Raw genomic sequence first — 18,784 nt, 5'->3', positions numbered from 1 at the left:
CTATATGCTTCTGTGCTCCTTTTCCCTGGATAATGCCATGACTGCTAAGTATTCCTTCCCCTTCTGCTAGGTTTTGCTCCCTCCACTGGTCCCTACCACTGCTGATGTGCTAGAATCCTAAAGATGACAAAGACCCACTGATTTCTCTTGAACCTTCAATGGTCTGAATTTCCATTTTGCCCTTTCAGAAATATGGAGAATGTCACTTTCTGCTTTGTAGTTATACTTAATCCAGGTGGATACTTCCCTAGTTCTGCTTAGGGATCCAAATAGCCCTTTATGGCTTTTCTCAGACTTTCCTCATTATCCCTTTCCCCTAGATAAATCTGAGTGACACTAGATTTATTGTGCCTAATTTAGTGCCTATTTAGTGTGCCTAAAATTGGACTATCATTTCCATCCTCTGATGCATATGGCCCATTTCCTTGACTCTCCATTTTCTGTGCAGACACTGCTATAGGTCTCACTCTGCACATACACAGGTATGAAGGTGGTTTTATGTCAACCTAACCCCAGAATATCGAGTAGTCTGTACTCACACTAACCTACATGGATCCAGAGGAATTTCCCTCTTCCCTTGCTTTGATTTTTTCTGTGCCCAATAAACCTATAATCACATAACAATGGGAAACTGGCTGAGACTAAATACCTGGTAAATCAACCATTTGTTTAGAGAATTTTCCATCACTACTGGTCCCCAAGTAGACTGTACCCTTCTCACAGTAAATATATTGTCCTATTGGTACTTGTACCCTCAGTGCCTACCATAGGGAATGGTAAGTTGAAGGGTACAACAGTTAATTATAGCTGAATTGAGAGTCCTGCAATGTGGGCTCAGGTTTGCCTCTGATTATGGGCAAGTAACTTTATTTCTCTACAGGCTGTAGCTTGCAATTGAAAAAGGAACACAACAAAGAAAGCATTAAGCAACAATATCAACACAGGGACTTACCATAATGTTACATTTGCCAATGTTTATCAACATGTGCTATACAGACCAACTGCATAATCACCTGAGGAACTGACAAAAAAAATTCTGGAAACTAGGTTTTACTCCAAGTTCATCAGACATCTCTGGACTTACATAAATTAAAGTGCAGATGCCCCAGCTTTAGTTCAAGTTTGGGCACTCCTCTCCTCATCATGTATATATGAAAGCACTTTTTAAGTGCCTTAAACTATATACATCAGATTTTATTTTCCCATTAGACTGTGCCCTTTTTAAAGAGATAACTGTCTTATTTTTGTGTTGTTATCATTAATGCATAGGTTCTCAACCTTTGCAGGTTTGAATTACCTGAGATTTTAAAGTGGAACTCAGGACCCACTCCCAACCAATTGAATCAGACTCATTGGAAATGAGACCAAGGGATCATTACATTGAAACAACTCTCACAGTGAGGGGCACCTGGGTGGCTCAGTGGTTAAGCATCCAAGTCTTGATTTTGGCTTAGGTCATAATCTCACGGTTCGTGGGTTTGATCCCCGCATTGGGCTCTGCACTGACAGATGAGGAGCCTGCTTGGGATTATTTATGGGCAAGTAACTTCTCATTGCCCCTCCCTTGCTTGCACTTGTGCGCTCTCTCTCTCAAAATAAATAAACTTAAAAAAATTAAAAATCTCTCACAGTGATTCTGATGTACAAGTAGAGTTTAGAACAACTGAGTATAATTTGTGACTAAAGTATCTCTGATTAATTTTCTCTGCACTACCCCTGATTGACTGTGTCACCCTAAGCAACTCATTTTATTTATCTAGAATATATATCTTGTGAAATACATATCAAAGAGGAGGAATTGTATCCCCAAATCAACACGAGATCCTTTTAAATAGTATATATTAGTATTCCCCAAGGTTTTCTAGTCTAGCAAATGTTTCAGTATTACATGGGGAGCTTGTTTCAAATACAGTATCCTGGCCCTTCACCCAAGACCACTCTTTGGTAATGGTGCTTATGTAACTGCAATGTTAAACTCCCGGGTGACTCTGAAGCACACTAAAATTTTAGAGTTACCTGTGCGCACATTTTTATCACACACACACACACACACATTTTAAAGTTTATTTATTTTGAGAGAATACCAAGCGCTATCAGCGCAGAGACTGATGCTAGGCTTGACTCAGGGCTTGAACTCACCAACTGTGAAATCATGACCTGAGCCAAAATCAAGAGTCGAATGCTTAACTGACTGAGCCATCCAGGTGCCCCTTTATCTCAAGTATATTAAGGACAAATCAATAAAGTAAAAGAGAATATAAATATATGTTAATCTGAATTCAGGGACAAGAGTATAGAGGAGAAAGCCTGTCTGAGCTTTAGAGAAATAAAAGATGAAACCATAAAGGGAAAGATTCATATTTACTATGTAAAAAATATTAAATTTTCTGCAAAATAAATCAAGACTGTAAATAAAAGTTCAAAGGGAGGGTTCACATGTCTTAAAAAGCTACATTTCCTCAACTGAAGACTATGTAATGCTTTTCTCTCATTCCAATGCAGGTAACATATAAACAATAAAATGAATAAAAATTTAATTCCTCTTACCAATTTCAAACCTTGCTTGTGAGAGTCCATCCTAGCCACTTTGAATTTATCCCATATCTAGGGGGTGTTCATCTGCTTGTCTCAGGGAAAGGATGGGAAAGTGAAAACAGGCATAAATATTAATTTTCCACTAAGTCTGTCATTCACCATTAGTATTGGTTTCCTATGACTGCTTTAATAAAAACTACCACAATATAAATTTATTCTCTCGCAGGTCTGGAGACTGAAGTCAGAAATTAATGTGTGGGCAGGGTGATGCTCCCACTGGAAGCCCTATAGAAGAATCCATTCATTGCAGTGCAACTCTTATCAAAGTTACAATAATCAAAATAGTGTTGTATGGACATAATGTCAGACATATAGGCCAATGCAATAAAATAGACATCTCAGAAATAAACCCACACATGCATGGTCAAATGATTTCCAACAAGGGTGCCAAGGTCATTCAATGGGAAAAGGACATACTTTTCAAAAAGTAGTGCTAGGAAAACTGCATATGCAAAATATTGAAGTTTGACCCTTAACTTACACCATATACAAAAAAATGTCTCAAAATGAATCAAAAACCTAAACCTAGGAGCTAAAACCATAACTCTTAAAATAAAACATGGGGAAAAGTTTCATGATAATGGAATTCTCCCTTTTGAAAGGAGAATTTCTATTATATGCCTATTCCACCATTGTATTTGGAAGCACATAAATAGTTTCACAGATTCATAGCTAAATAGGAGTTTTGCCTCAGGATGAATCATACATCTGGTCTCACCTAGACTTAATTCAGATATTCAGATGAGACTTTGGACTTGGAGTTGATGCTGGAATAAGTTAAGACTTTGGGGCTTGTTGGGACAGGATAAATTTTACATTTTGCATATGAGAAGGACATGAGTATTGGGGTGCCAGAGGGTGGAATGTTATGTACTGAATTGTGTCTCCCCAAAATTCATAAGTTGAAACTTTAACCCCCAATGTAAGTAGAGATATCATCTTTAAGGAGGTAAATAAGGTTAAATAAAGTCTTAAGGGTGGGACCCCAATAAAATAAGTGTCCTCATAAGAAAAGGAAGAGACACCAAGAGTGTTTGCTCACAAGAAAGGGGCCATATGAGGATACAACAAGAAGAAAGCCATCTGCAAACCAAGGGAAGAGGACTCAAGAGAAACCACACCCACTCACAACTTGATTTTGGAATTCTAACCTTGAGAACTGTGAGAAATTAATTTCTGTTAAGTCACCAAATCTGTGGTATTTTGTTCTGGCAGTCTCAGAAGACCAACACAGGATATAACACAAATCAGTGATTGCCAGGTACTGGGTAGATAAAGGAAGGCAAAGTACTTAGTGAATAAGTAGTTTTTACTTTGGTCTGATAGAAATGTCTTAGAACTAAATAGAGGTGGTTCCATAACATTGTGAAAGTTCTAAATACCACTGAATTGTTCACTTTAAAATGGTCTATGTTTTTTTTATTGTGGAAAAATACACAAAATGCAATATCTAAATTTTAATCATTTTTGAGTGTGCAATTCAGTAGCATTAAGTACATTCATATTGTTGTGGAATCATCACCACTATTTCCAACAATTTTTCATCATTTCAAACTGAAACTTTGTACTCATTAAATAATAACTTCCCATTCTCCTATCCCCCATTGACCCTGGTAACCACTATTCTACTTTAAGTCTGTATAAATTTGACTCTTCTAGTCCCTTATATAAGTGGAATAATACATACAGTATTTGTCTTTTTGTGTCTGGCTTATTTGACTTAGCATAATATTTTCAAGGTTCACCTATAGTATAATGTGTAGTGGAATTTTATTCTTTGTTAAGGCTACATCATATTTTTTAATTAATTAATTAATTAATCTATTTATTTATTTAGAGAGAGTTGGAAAGGGGCACAGAGAGAGAGGGAGACAGAGAATCCCAAACAAGGCTCTGTACTGTCAGCACAGAGCCCGATGCGGGGCTCAAACCCACAAAACGTGAGATCTGACCTGAGCTGAAATTGAGTTGGAAGCTTTACTAACTGAGTCATACAAGCACCCCAAAGATGCATCATATTTTATTGAATATATATACCACATATTCTTTATCGATTTATTTTTCAATGGGCACTTGTGTTGCTTATCCCTTAGGACTATTGTGAATAATGTTGCTATGAGCATGGGAGTACAAGTATCTATTTAAGCTTCTGTTCTCAATTATTTTGGGTATATACCCAGAAGTGGATTGCTAGAACATATTATAATGATATGTTTTGGGCTTTCTTTGAGTAAACACAATAATGTTTTCCTCAGCAACTTCACCACTTTACATCCCCACCAGCAGTGTACAAGTGTTCCAATCTTCCACATCCTCACTAACACATTGTTTTCTGAGTTGTTTTTATAATAGCCATCCTAATGGGTGTGAAGTCATACCTCACAGTGGTTTGGATTAGCTTTTCTCCAATAATAGTGATGTTGAGCATCTTTTTACATGCTTTGGCCATTTGCATATCTTCTATGAAGAAATGTCTATTCAAGTTCTTGGCCTACTTTTTAGGTTCTTTTTTATTGTTGTTGAGTTGTAGGAGTGTTTTATATAGTCTCAATATTAATCCTTTAAGAGACATATGATTTATAAATATTTCCTCAATCCTGTAGGTTACTTTTTAACTCTATTGATAGTATTCTTTGATGGATAGAAAGTATTTAATTTTTATAAAATTCAACTGTGTTAGTTCTGACTACTATAACAAAATTCAATAGACTGGATTAAACAACAAAAATTTTTTTCTTGTAGTTCTGGAGGCTGAGATGTCCAAGATCAAGGTTCTGGAAAATTCAGTCTCCAGTGAAAGCATTCTTCCTGGTTTGCTGATGGCCACCCTCATGCTCTATCCTTACATGGTGGAAAGACAGAGAGCTCTTCCTCTTTTATAAGGACGGTGATCCCATCATAGAGGCTTCACCCTCATGACCTCATTTAAATCTAATTACATCCCAAAGATCCCATCCCCAACTATCACCACACTGGGGATTAGGGCTCTCAACATATACATTTGGGGAGGACACATTCAATCCATAGTAGTCACCCTTGGCCCCCCAATATTCATGTCCTTTTCACATGAAAAATACATTCATTCCATCCCAACAGCCTTTAAAATGTTAACTCATTCTAGCATAAACTTTTAAAGTCCAAAATCTCTTCTAAATATTATCTAAATGAGAAATGAGTGAGATTCTAGGTGTAATTTATCCTAAAGCAAAATTACTTTCCAACTATGAATCTATGAAACAACGTAAGTTATGTGTTTACAAAATACAATGGTGGGACAGGCATAAGATAGACATTTCCATTCCAAAGGGAGAAACAAGAAAGAAGAAAGGAGTGATGGGTCCCAAGCAAGTCCAAAACCTAGCACAGCAAATCCCATTAGATCTTAAGGCATGAGAATAATATTCTTTGGCTCAATGTTCTGCCCTTCAGGCCCTCTGAAGTGGTAACATCACTCATATATCTCCTCTGGTTGCTGCCCATGTTACAGCTATGTGGTAGCTTTTCCCACAAATCAGCTTTCTTCAGGGGCCCCACCCACACATCAACTCTGATAGGTGGCATACATGTCTGCAGTGGTCTAAAAATCCAATTTTGTTGCTTGCAAGTTCTACTTTTAACAAAATACTCAAATAGGAACACAATTCAACCAAGTTATTGTCACCTTATAACAAGGGTTTCCTTTTTTCCTTTTCTCCATTGTCCAATAACATGTTCCTCATTCTGAGACCTAACAGAATGGCCTTTACCATCTATATTACTACCAACATTCTATACATGATTATTTATGTATTACTCTATAAAAAGATGCAAATTTTATTTCCAGCACTCTTCTTTCCTTTCTGAACCCTCACCACAATGGAGTTTAACAATCCTTTCAGAGCAACATTGGCTTTTTCTAGCATGTTTCAATATGTGAATTTTGGTGGGACACAAACAGTCCATAGCATCAATTTATCTTATTTTTCTTTTGTTGCCTATGCTTTGAGTGTTATATTCAAGAAATTATTGCTATATCCAATGACATGAAGTTTTTCTCATCTTTTTCTTCAAAATTTTCAGTTTTAGTTCTTCTGTTGAAATCTTTGATCCATTTGCATTAACTTTTTGTAAGTGGTGTAAGGTAAATGCCCAACTTCATTCTTTTGCATGTAGATATCCAGTTTTCCCAGCACTATTTATTGGAAAGATACTATTTTCCCCATTGAGTAGAACATAATTGAAATGAGAAATTCACGTGAGTGTCTCAATCATGGACTTGAGCTGGTTGAAGGAATCAGTACACTTGAAAATAGGTAAATAAAGATTTCAAGTCTGAAAAACAAAACAAATAAAAATTAATAAGAGCATAGAGAGAGACAGAACCTTGAGACACTGTCAAATATACCTACATAGACATAATGGAAATCACAGAAAGAGATGAGAAATAAAGCAGCAAGAAAATGCATTTGAAAATGTACTAACCAAAACTTTTCAAGTTTAATCTAACTTAAAAACTACTCTACAGAAGTCTTCTAATCAGAAATTATGGAGATCATAAGGCAGTGGGATATCTTCTTCAGAAAATGCAAGAAGAATTAATATTAACCAAGATATCTTAACCAACAAATTCTTCTTTAAAAATTAAGTATTAACTAAGACATTCTCAGGTAACAAATACTGAGAGAATCTTTAAACACTTTCACTGTTTTTTTTATAATGTTTATTTATTTTTTAGAGAAAGAGAGAAAGAAAAAGAGATCACACAAGCTGGGGAGGGACAGAGAGAGAGGGGGACAGAGAGAGAGGGAGATAGAGAATTCAAAGTGGGCTCTATGCTCAGTCCAGAGCCTGATGGGGGCCTCGAACTCATAAGCATAAGATCATGACCTGAGCTGAAATCAAGAGTCAGATGTTTAACCAACTGAGCCACCCAGGGACGCCTACAGTTTCACTGTTCTATAAGAAATATTAAATAGAGTCCTTAAGGCTGAAATCAAAAGACTCTAGATGGTAACTTGAATCTGCATCAAGAAATAAAGAGCACTGGTAAGGTAACTAAATAGGTGAATATAAAAGACAAAGTGGTTGGCTAAATAATGGCCTCCCAAAAGATATTCATATCCAAATGTTATAACCTATAAATGTTTCTTTGTATGGCAAAAACAGACTCTACAGGTGTTATTAAATTAAGGATCTCAAGATGGAGAGATTGTACTGGATTTTCTGGGTGTGGCCCAAATGCAATCACAAGTATTCCTATGAGAGAAAGACAGAAGAAAATTTGACACTGAAGAGGAATAAAGCAATATGATGATGGAAGCAGAGACATTTGTATGATTTTGGTTTTGGAGATGGAGGAAGTGGACATAATTCAAGGAATGCAGCTCTAAAAGCTGGAGACTTCAGGAAATGGATGCTCTCCTAAAGTTTCCAGAGGCAGTATTGCCCTGCTAATACCATGGCTAAACCCCATGAAACCATTTCAAATTGATGACCTCCAGCATTATAAGAGAAAAAAACCTGTTGTTTTAAGCCATGAAGTTTGTGGTACTTTGTTACAGCAGCAATAAAAAATTAATATAGACAGTATAAATGTATGTTTGTTTGTGAGTTTTTCCTATTTGATTGAAAAGAAAACTGCATAAACAATAATTATAAAATAGCATTTAGGGGTATACAATGGCTAAACATGTAGTTTCTAGGACAATCATAGCACAAAGGAGGAAGGAGGGAATGAAGATACATTAGAACAACCTTTTTAATAGTATTGAAATAAAGTTAGAATTGACAAAGTTAGATTGTTTTAAGATGTTAATTTTAATCCATAGGGCAACCACTAAGAATTTTTTTAATCTTCTAAAAAACAACAAGGGAATTAAAATGGCATATTGAAAATGTCTTTTAAAAAGAATGCAATAGTGGAGAAATAAAGAAGCAAAAAAAGTCAACATATAGAAAGCAAATAGTAAAATGGCAGATGTAAAACCTACCTTATCCATGATTACATTAAATACAAATTGATTAGGGGTGCCTGGGTGGCTCAGTCGGTTAAGCGGCTGACTTCGGCTCAGGTCATGATCTCACGGTCCGTGGGTTCAAGCCCTGCGTTGGGCTCTGTGCTGACAGCTCAGAGCCTGAAGCCTGTTTCAGATCCTGCGTCTCCCTCTTTCTCTGACCCTCCCCTGTTCATGCTCTCTCTCTCTCTGTCTCAAAAATAAATAAATGTTAAAAAAATAAATTAATAAATACAAATTGATTAAATGCTCCATTCAAAGGGCAGAAATTAGTCAAATGGGCATAAAAGCATGATCCAAGTATACACTATCTACAAGAGAAACACTTTAGATTCAAATAAATAAATATAATGAAGGTGAAAAGATGTAAAAATATATGCCATGCAAAGGGTAATGAAAAAAGTAGTGGATATTTTAATATCAGGCAAAATACTTTAAGACAAAATACATTATTGGAGAACAAGAAAGGTATTTTATAACAAGGTCAATCCATAAGGAATCTATTAAAATATATGTAAACATATGTAAATGTCAAAATACATAAAGCAAAAACTGCCAGAAAAGAAAGGGAAAAATAGAGAATTTGAAAATAGAAAATGCAGACTTCAAAATGATACTTTAAAAATTGGATGGAACAAGTAGGAAGAATATCAATAAGAAGATAAGACACTTGCATAAAACTACAAACCACCTAGAATAACAGACATCTACCAGATATTCCAAGCAACATCAAAACACATCTTGTCAAGCACCCATGGAACATTCTTTTGGATAAGCCATAATAAAATACCATATAAATTTAAAGGATTGAAATCACACAAATAATATTCTCTGATAATAATGGACTTAAATTAGTAACCAACAGCATAAGGATATCTGAAAAATCTATCAACATGTAGAAATTAAGCAATATATTTCCATTTAATCAGAAGAAATCATGAAAGAAATTGGAAACTACTTACAGATGAATAAAAATGAAAACACAACATACCAAAACTTATGGGATGTAGTTAAGCAGTACTTAGAGAGAAATTTATAGTTGTAATTGCTTATATTGAAAACATGAAAATCTCAAATCAGTAATTTAAATTCCCACCTTAAAATACTAGAAAAATCAGCTTAAAACCAAAGACATCATAAAGAAGGAAATAGTAAATATTTGAGTGGAAATAAATGAAGTAGAGAATAGTAAAGCAATAGAGAACCTAACTAAAACTGAAGATTGCTTCTTTGAAAATAAAAGGAAAAAAAGTGGCAAATTATAGATACACTGATCAAAAAAAAAAAAAAGAAAAGAAAAAGGATGAGGATTCAAATTATCAGAGCCAGGAATGAAAAAAGAGACATGAATCTTAAGTCTACAGGTTTATACAGGATTATATAGTAATATTATGGACACCTGTGTCACAATAAATAAGACAAGATAGATGAAAAGGACAAATTCCAATAAAGACACAAACTACCAACACTGACAAATAGGAATAGAAAGAAAAGTAACCTTATTGAAAATAGCAAGGTATGGAATTCTTGGACTTGACCCCTCCCGTAAAAGCAACTAATAAGCTGGCAAAAAATATCAGAATCAACTTTTGTAGAACTCTGGAATCTAGTAAAATAAAAATTGTAACAACCAGGGGGAAATTTGGTGAAGAAAGAGGCTACTGCTTTGTGGTAAGAGATTTTAAATTGTCTGCCTACCATCCCCCATGCCCCAGGTTGTCAGCAGTCCGTGTATGGCAGCTTGATATCCTGGTTTACATTGCTAGTGCCAGAGGGAAGAATTCAGATCCCATTCTCATAGAATTCTGGTTGTGGGTCTTAGTCTGTCTGGCAGCTCCCTGAAAGACCAGCACAAAAAATTCCCTTTGTCACACCAAACAGACCATTCCTGGGACTGGAACTGGGATAGCTTCCTGGGTGGCTTTTGCCAAAAACACTTAAAGTCACAGGTATTGGCCACAGCAGCCTGGGACAAGGAACAACATTTGAGGTAAACAATACATTGAGAAACCTAAGTATGAGAAGTTGGGGAAAGACATACACGGAGGAACAAGCACTTTTAAAAACTCACATATACTAAGGAATTGAAAAGTATATGTGCATACCCAAGATTGGATACATGCTCAGAAAAAGCCACAGAAAACCCTAAGCATTAACCGTGGGCTGTTCTTCAGGATCTGCCCAAGCAGAAAGTAAAGCACTAAAAATACTTCAATGTCGGAGTTCATCTGCAAAGACTGGGAAAGTATTTTTATTCTCATGGTTCTAGACATTTAAATAACCATGACCTTGGGGCGCCTGGGTGGCGCAGTGGTTAAGCGTCCGACTTCAGCCAGGTCACGATCTCGCGGTCCGTGAGTTCGAGCCCCGCGTCGGGCTCTGGGCTGATGGCTCAGAGCCTGAAGCCTGTTTCCGATTCTGTGTCTCCCTCTCTCTCTGCCCCTCCCCCGTTCATGCTCTGTCTCTCTCTGTCCCAAAAATAAAAACGTGGAAAAAAAATTTAAATAACCATGACCAAATACCAGTTGATTACTGAGCTAATAAGGCACAGGCTTCAGTGGTCACACATGACAAATAATACAGAATTTACAAAACTATTTTTAAAAGTCACTAAACAAAGAAACAACCCAAAGCAAAGAGCAACAACAAACCTTGGAAAGTGGGAGGATCTAATTTACAGAGTTGATATTTTCTAATATACAAAGTGTCCAGATTCCAACACAAATTGTGAGGCATATGAAGAAACAAGAAAATAAAGAAAATATGATCTATTTATAAGAAAGAAACATTATTAGGCTGACTATAAGAAAGGTTATGTATTGGACTAACTAGACAAAAAAATTAGATCAACTGTCTTAAATATGCTCAAACAGCTAAAAGAAAAGATGGACAAAGGACTAAGGAAATGAAGAGGCAACACTTTAGCAAATATAAACTATCAGTAGAAAGATAGAAATTTATAAAAAGGAACCAAACAGAAACTCTGGAGCTGAAAAGCACAATATCTGAAATGAAAAGCTCACTAAAGGGGTTTAACAGTATATTTGAGCAGGCATGAAAAAGAATCAGTTAGCCTGAAGATAGATCAATTGAGATTATCCAGTCTGAGGAGCAAAAAGTTAAAAAAAAAAAAAAACTGAAGAAAATTTTAAAAAGCCTAAGAGAACCAGGAGACACATGAAGCATGTTTAACATGTGCATGACAGGACTCCAAGGAGAAGAGATACAGAAATGAGAAGAAAGAATTTTTGAACAAATAAAAGATAAAAATTTCTCATTAGAGGACACACTATGCATCCAAAAAGTTCAGTTAACTACAACAGGATACACATGATCCAAACCAAGGCACAGTATAGTCACATTGTCAAAACCAAATATGTGGCATTACACTGTAGCAACTTTATATTGGCAATTTTCTAGTTTTTGAGGTGGGTTGTGGTTTCACAGTATGAAAGAGGAAAGGGAAGGGAAGGGAAGAAAAAAGAAAAGAGGGACAAAGGGTTAATGATACAGAGTGTATTGTAAACCAAGGATGATGATAAATCTATTCATCTGTGATCCATTTAAAATATATTTTAATGCTATCTTCTTTAGCTGTCTGACACTCTCTCTAAATAAGAAGAGGTCAAATATTGGAGTGCAAGTTTCAAGTGTGAAGAGAAGTGAAGGGAGAAGGTGAGAAGGAAGTTGGTGAAAGCAGTTTGGGGTATACGGATTTTGAGGTTCCTCAGGGACATTCAAGCAGTGGTAGCCAATAGACAGTTGGCAAAGAGGGTCTAAAGCTCAGGGGAGAGGATAGCCTGGTGATGGAGATTGGAGAATCATCTATGCTTAGAGGGAAATGAACTCAGGGAGAGAAATAACTCAGGGAGAGAGAACGTGTGGACTGAGGAGAGAGGAGGCCCAGGAACACAGCTACTCAAGGTGGCAGCTCTACTTTGGCGGACACTACCACCAGAGCTCTGGAGTCTGGCAGAGCCTGTCTTGAAAGCAGCCTGTGGGATTGCGTTGCTGAGTGCTCTCGGCAAAGTCGGGTACCCTCCCTGCGATCAGCTGTCACACCTGGCAATGACGCACCTCTCAGAGGGATGCTGTGTGAGGACCTGAGATGCGCGCCAGGTAAAGCACCTGCGGTAAAGAAGCCTCTGGGCTGCCCTCTCGGCGACCCCCTTTTGCCACACTGCTCCCCACCGTCTGTGGCTGGCTGGTCCCTACGGGATGGGGATGAGGGGGCGGAGCGGGGTGGGGAACCGAGCTTGGGTGACGCGGCGCTCACGTGACCGGTCGGGCGCCGACGTGGGCAGCAGCCCCCGCGCCTGCCTGCTCACCCACCCTGCGGTCCGGTGCCTGCGCTGTCGGCTCCCGTCGCCCGCGCAGAACCAGTTCCCTGAGCCGCCCGGGCGGCGGGCGAAGGGCCGGCGGGCTTTGGCGAGCCCGAGGAGGCACAGGGCTGCCCCGGGCCCCGCAGGTCCCGCAGGTCGGTGTGAAGGTGGGTGCTGCCGGCGGCCCCGGGCAGGGGTGGAGGTGGATGGGAGTAGGATCTGGGAGCAGCGCGGGGTGGGGAGGGGTCCGGGAGGTTGGGGAGGAGGGGGACGCGGCGGGGAGGTGGGCAAGTGAGGAGGGAGCATCTTGCAGCAGGCTCTGTCGCCTCCTCGACGCCCCTCCTCTGCGCTCTCCAGCCATTTTTGGACCTGAAATGGGAGGGGGGCGCCCCCGCAGTGCGACAGTGAAATGTAGACAGACATATTCTAGAAATACCCCCCTCTCACACTCTGCACCTAAGTGGAAATATTGACCTCCGCAAAAAGAGGGTGAGGGCGGGCGGCTTGTCTGCAGGGGAGGGGGTCACAGAGATCCAAACAGTTTGGACAGCATCCTGGTCTGGAGCCTGAGGCCTGGAAAGTAATGGCGGCTGGGATGCGGGGGAGGTAAGTGAGGGAAATGTTGCATGAGGAGGGCCCAGATTTAGGAAAGAAACATCAATTTGCTGAGAGCAAATTGCTGAGACGCCCTGCCCCTGTCTCCTGTCTGTCTGCAGGTCTGTGTGTCTGTCCCCAGCACTCTGCAAGACTGGAAAAATAGGAGGGGCACTGGACAGGGATGGTGGGGGTGTAGAGAGCAGAACTTGGGCAGAATTTGAGAGCCCCACTGCCCATCCCCCCCACCACATATATTGCAGACACCCAGCCACGCTGAAGGATGGTACAGAAGGCAGTAGGTCCTGCCAGGGAAACGGTTGGGAGGAATGGTAGGGTAAATAATGTGCAGAAGACACTTGGAGGGCTAGGATTCAGGAAAGGGACCCAGGTCTTTGTGCATCCACCAAATGCCCAGCCTCTTTCTCCTGTCTGTCTGCAGTTCTGTGTGTTTATTCTCAGCACTCTACAAGGCTAGAAAAGGAAGAGAAACCTGTCCTGAATTCCTGCAGGTCAGTGAAGTAAGGGTGTGTCTGGACAGGGACCTAGAATGGTGGGGATTGTGGAGGGTACAGCATGAGCAGAATTTGGGGTCTAACCACCCACCTCCCAACACATTTACATTTTACCATGCTGAGCTGTCAAAAAGACAATGGCAGGGCCTGAGAGAAATGGTTGGTTCCTGTATGTGGGAGGAATGGTGGGAGAAGGAGCTTAGCAAAAGGGCACACTTGGAGTGCCAGGCCAGGTTAGGGGAACCCAGATAAGAGTACATAGGTGTGAATATGATCCAGACCTGAATTCTGCATTCTACTCCCAAGCCCTCAGTCTCCCTTGTCTCCTCTTCCTCCCACCCCCAGGACAGGAAAAGGAGGCGAAATCTCAACATGGAAAAATTCTGCAATGGAAATGAAGGAATGCCTGAGAAGCAAGGAGAGATGGAATACAAAGAACAGCCACAGGATGTGGGAAAGCCAGAAGAAACTTGTACTCTGGAAGACAAGGAAAAGTTAGAAAATGAGGGGAAAACAAATCACAAGGGAAAGACAGAAAATGAAATTCTAAAGGACAACCAAAAGCCGGGGAGTGTGGCAAAAGCAAAAGAAGGAAAACCAGTGAGCAAGGGAAAATCAGTCAGTGAGAGAAAGCCAGAGAGCCAGGGAAAGCCAAAAGAAGAAGGAAAACCTGTGAGTGAGGGGAAGCCAGGGAACAAAGGACAGCCAAAAGAAGGAGAAGCAGGGAGTGAGGGAGAGCCAAAAGAGGAAAAATCAGAGAATGAGGGAAGGCCAGAGACCCAGGAAAAGCCAAAAGAAGAAGAAAAACCAGCCAATGACCCAAAGACTGCAGGAAAGCGCCCAGCTGGGGACGATGTACCCAGGAAGGCCAAAAGAAAAACCAACAAGGGGCTGGCTCAGTGCCTCAAGGAATATAAGGAGGCCATACATGATATGAATTTGAGCAATGAGGAGATGATAAGAGAATTTGATGAGATGGCCAGGGTGGAGGATGAGGTAAAGAAAACCAAGCAGAAATTGGGGGGTTTTATGTGGATGCAAAAAAGTTTACAGGACCCCTTCCACCCAAGGGGCCCAAGGGAACTCAGGGGTGGTTGCAGGGCCCCACAAAGGGGCTTTGAAGACATTCCTTTTGTGTAGTGCCTCTGGAAAGCATTTGCCAGGCCCTGTGCTTCAACCTTATGCTAATAATTTGCTTTAGCTGTCGCTCTTGTTATCAGCAGCCTTCTGACCCAACTAGAGCACTCTATCAGTAGGGGATTTTCACCCGTGCATTGCAAAGACATTATAATTCTTGGGGAAATAAAGCAGCTTATAATATCCTCTACAGAATTGGTCCACTTTTGTAAAAAAACATAAGTTTATGTAATACATATGTGCACAGGAAAAATAGAAAATTTGTTCACCAAAAGGTTAACAGTAGTTCTCTGAATTAGTATACTGTGGAGAACTTGATTTCTTTGTTTTCTTTCTACCTGTATGTTTATTTTTTTCCTAAAGAACACAGATTGCTTTTCTCATAAGGAAATGCTAAAATATAAAAAAGGAAAACAATAGGAAAAAGAAATATGAAGATCTGTTCAGTGAATTTATGAAGACTAGTGGAAACACTTAAAATTTTTGTCAGAACTTAATATGTGAAATTCATATTCCCTCTAGGACTCATATTTAGAAGAATTAACCTGGCAGTTATAACAGACCCATTGTTGTAAAACACAGTCTTGTCTTTCTGAAATGGGGATAATACTAGCCTCACAATATTCCTGAGTAGAACAGATGAAGCAGTGTGTATGTGAGCTATGTTGGTCTGGTTTCTACATTTTCCCCTATGTTAGCAGGACCAAGACCCTCATCAGACATTTAAAAGGGGGATGAGGTACAGCTCACCAATAACCAGGAATTAGTCCAGGAAGTCAAAAGATGGGTGCCACCCTACCCGGGGTACTACTATGTCTGCTGCACAGTGTGCCTCTTCTCATGGGTTGGGCACACTCTTAAGGTTCTCACTGTTGCTGACAGGCTGATGTCCTCAAGGTGACAAAGTCCAGTTGATTTCCCTGGAGTCCCCAGTAAGCCCAAAACCTGCCTCACACCATATCACCTATAGAAGTGAGGATAAAGCTAGAATTATGCTTACACAAGTGGGTAACATCCCAGTGATACTTTGACACTTAATAGATCTCACATTTTTTTTAGCAAACCAATCCTTTCGGTGTTTGTTGTGTTGTAAATATGTTTTTGTGTACAGCTATCTCTCTACCAGATTCAAATATGGGACGTTGAAATAAAATCTGAGTTCCACACACTGGTTTTCTCATCTGTCAGTGCCTTGTCTGCTTGATTCCTCTTTCCTTAGAGGTAATTATCTCCTAGGAAACTCCTGCCAGGTCCTGCTTTACAAGGTTAGCACACCTACCCACACTTAAGGTTTTTAGAGCATTGCTACTCTAAAGTGGTCAATGGACCAGCTGCATCAGCATCATCTGAGAGATAGAAGTACAGAATCTCAAGTCTCCATCTTAGATGTACTGAATCAGAATCCTAATTTAACAAGATCTGCAATTGATTTCTGTATGCATTAAAGTTTGAGAAGCACTGGTCTACAAGGAGACTACTTAGCCTCCCCACTCCTACCTTCACATGAAATATGTGCCTAGAAGAATAAATATATGTGCTACAGAAGATATACATCACAGATGATATGTGTTAAACTGTGTTACTGTGTTAAACTGTGGTGTGTTAAGCTTAGTCCCACACTCCCTGAATTAATAGAGCCTGAAACAAATGTAATGAGTCAAGACCTGCAATTTTTTAAGGAAGTGGGGTAGAATAGAATTGATTACAGCCAAATAGGAAAAAATCAGAATATATCACAAGTAGGTAGGTTGAAAATTGTTTTGTGAAATTTGTGTTTCCGTTATGTGTGCATGTGTGTATATATACCCATATATATGTTTATGTATATATATATATATGTGTGTGTGTATATATATATATATATATATATATATATATATATATATATTTGTGATTGTGGACTGAAGCTTTTAAAAAAAACTAAGAAACAATGCATTGGACTCTGCTTCTCAAAGCACAATCTTTCCTTTCCATCCTGGTACCTCTAATACCTCTCACAGTGTCTGACAAGTCATAGGTTCCTAATAAAGTTGTAAATAATAATAGGAGTTCTCACCCCAGATCATTTCTTGTCTAGATAAATAACTGTGGACTTCACTAGCAGGGTTTCCTTGCAGTTCCAAATGGAACACCATGTAGAAGGTTATGTACCACAAACTTAACCCTATCTCATTTTATTAATGCTTGCATGTTTTTTAAAAAAATGCTTTATTTATTTTTGAGAGAGAGAGAGAGAGACAGAGCACGAGTGGGGAAGGAGCAGAGAGAGAGGGAGAGACAGAATCCAAAACAGGCTCCAGGCTCTGAGCTGTCAGCACAGAGCCCGACGCGGGGCTCGAACTGACAAACTGTGAGATCATGACCCGAGCCGAAGCTGGACGCTCAACCGACTGAGCCACCCAGGCGCCCCAATGCTTGCATGTTTTTAAAGTGTGCTAGTCTTCTACATGTCAGAATCATCAGGGGACTGTTGAAAATGTGAACTCCTGACCCCGACCTCAGGTCTGTTTCCTGTGTAATTCTGATTCATACTAAAGGCTAATGTCCACTGACTTATATATTCATTATTATTCAGTCATATTAAATGTGAGTCACCAATAGGTAAGTAGAAGAAAAAAAGTTGTAATCTATTTTTGGAGAGGGATGGGAAATCAAGGTCTTTCTAAGGTATAAAACAAAGTTTGGGAGTAAGAACACATAAAGGCAAGGATTAATACATATCTATTGAACAGAATCTGAAAGTGTCTTTAGAGCAAATCACATATATAAACAAAGGCAGATAGAAGTCATCTCATAGTATGGTGTAATTCCTTCTTCAGATGCTATGATAACTATAGCAGCTAAATAGTTCCATTGCTAAAGAAGACTCATGGGACTCCAAATGTTAATGCTTGCAAATCCATAGTTTAGTGCAGAAAAAAAGATTCAGTATAGCAACAGCATTAAGGATCTGTGTCACAGCTAAAAACTGTCTCATAACGAGGCGTCTGGAGTGGCCAGGTGCAAGCTCCAATTTTCTCCCCTGTCTATAATATCCCTGGCAATATGCACTTCTTCTTTTGGACCAGGCAACACTGATGTGTACACAGAATACCTCAGAACCGGAGAGCACAAATGCATTCTCAGCCCAGGATTCTCCTACACTGATGGTTATGTAGGCATATTCTTGATATGTATCTAGCTTCAACAGTAGAGCTCTTGGTGGGAAGATTCACCAAGATCAGGTGCAAATAACCTTGTTACCAATAAACAACAAACTAGTACAAAGCATCCAAAACTCCTCAGACCTATGGTTATAAAACAATATTCTTAGTTTATTTAATGCCTTTACTATGGGACAGTACCACACAGGTGCATTTCTTATTTCCGTAGAATAGCTCAGACAAATCCCAGTCAGGTTAACCTCTAATATTGTTATATGCCTTTTACTCTCTTCATTGCCATGTAAATAAAGCTGATGGGGTACCCCTTCTCACTGCACACACAATTCCCAGTGACTACTACTAACATGCCCTCACCCCAGTTGCTGGATATCTATCCACCTTCTTATCTGGATTCACTCTCCTCCCTGTTTTATGTCCGAGGTCTGGCCTGTATGAACTACATCAAAGGACTCCTTTGTCCTTTG

The 18,784-nt window shown here is 39.4% G+C and overlaps 1 protein-coding gene across 4 annotated transcripts; it reads left to right on the top strand.

Annotated features, from left to right (window-relative positions):
* Positions 1 to 12,938: 12,938 nt before the first annotated feature.
* Positions 12,939 to 16,324, top strand: TCEAL2 (transcription elongation factor A like 2). Of its 4 annotated transcripts, none has more exons than XM_023249159.2 (3): positions 12,939 to 13,077; positions 13,947 to 14,016; positions 14,365 to 16,324. In XM_023249159.2, the coding sequence occupies exon 3, from the start codon at positions 14,392 to 14,394 to the stop codon at positions 15,157 to 15,159; it is 768 nt and encodes a 255-aa protein (XP_023104927.1). In that variant the 5' UTR covers positions 12,939 to 13,077; positions 13,947 to 14,016; positions 14,365 to 14,391; the 3' UTR covers positions 15,160 to 16,324. The 4 variants fall into 4 exon arrangements, with proteins under 4 accessions (XP_023104927.1, XP_023104928.1, XP_023104930.1 ...); XM_023249161.2 differs by having other exon boundaries at positions 12,967 to 13,065; XM_023249160.2 differs by lacking the exon at positions 13,947 to 14,016 and having other exon boundaries at positions 12,946 to 13,077.
* The last annotated feature ends 2,460 nt before the right edge of the window (positions 16,325 to 18,784 follow it).

Source organism: Felis catus, chromosome X, assembly GCF_018350175.1.
Source record: "Felis catus isolate Fca126 chromosome X, F.catus_Fca126_mat1.0, whole genome shotgun sequence".
NCBI lineage: Eukaryota > Metazoa > Chordata > Mammalia > Carnivora > Felidae > Felis > Felis catus.
Note: the sequence above shows the minus strand (reverse complement) of the source record. Positions and strands in the feature narration are given on the sequence as shown.

Excerpts from the sequence above, each read along its gene's own strand:
- TCEAL2 (XM_023249159.2), top strand. The coding sequence starts at position 14,392 with ATGGAAAAATTCTGCAATGGAAATGAAGGAATGCCTGAGAAGCAAGGA.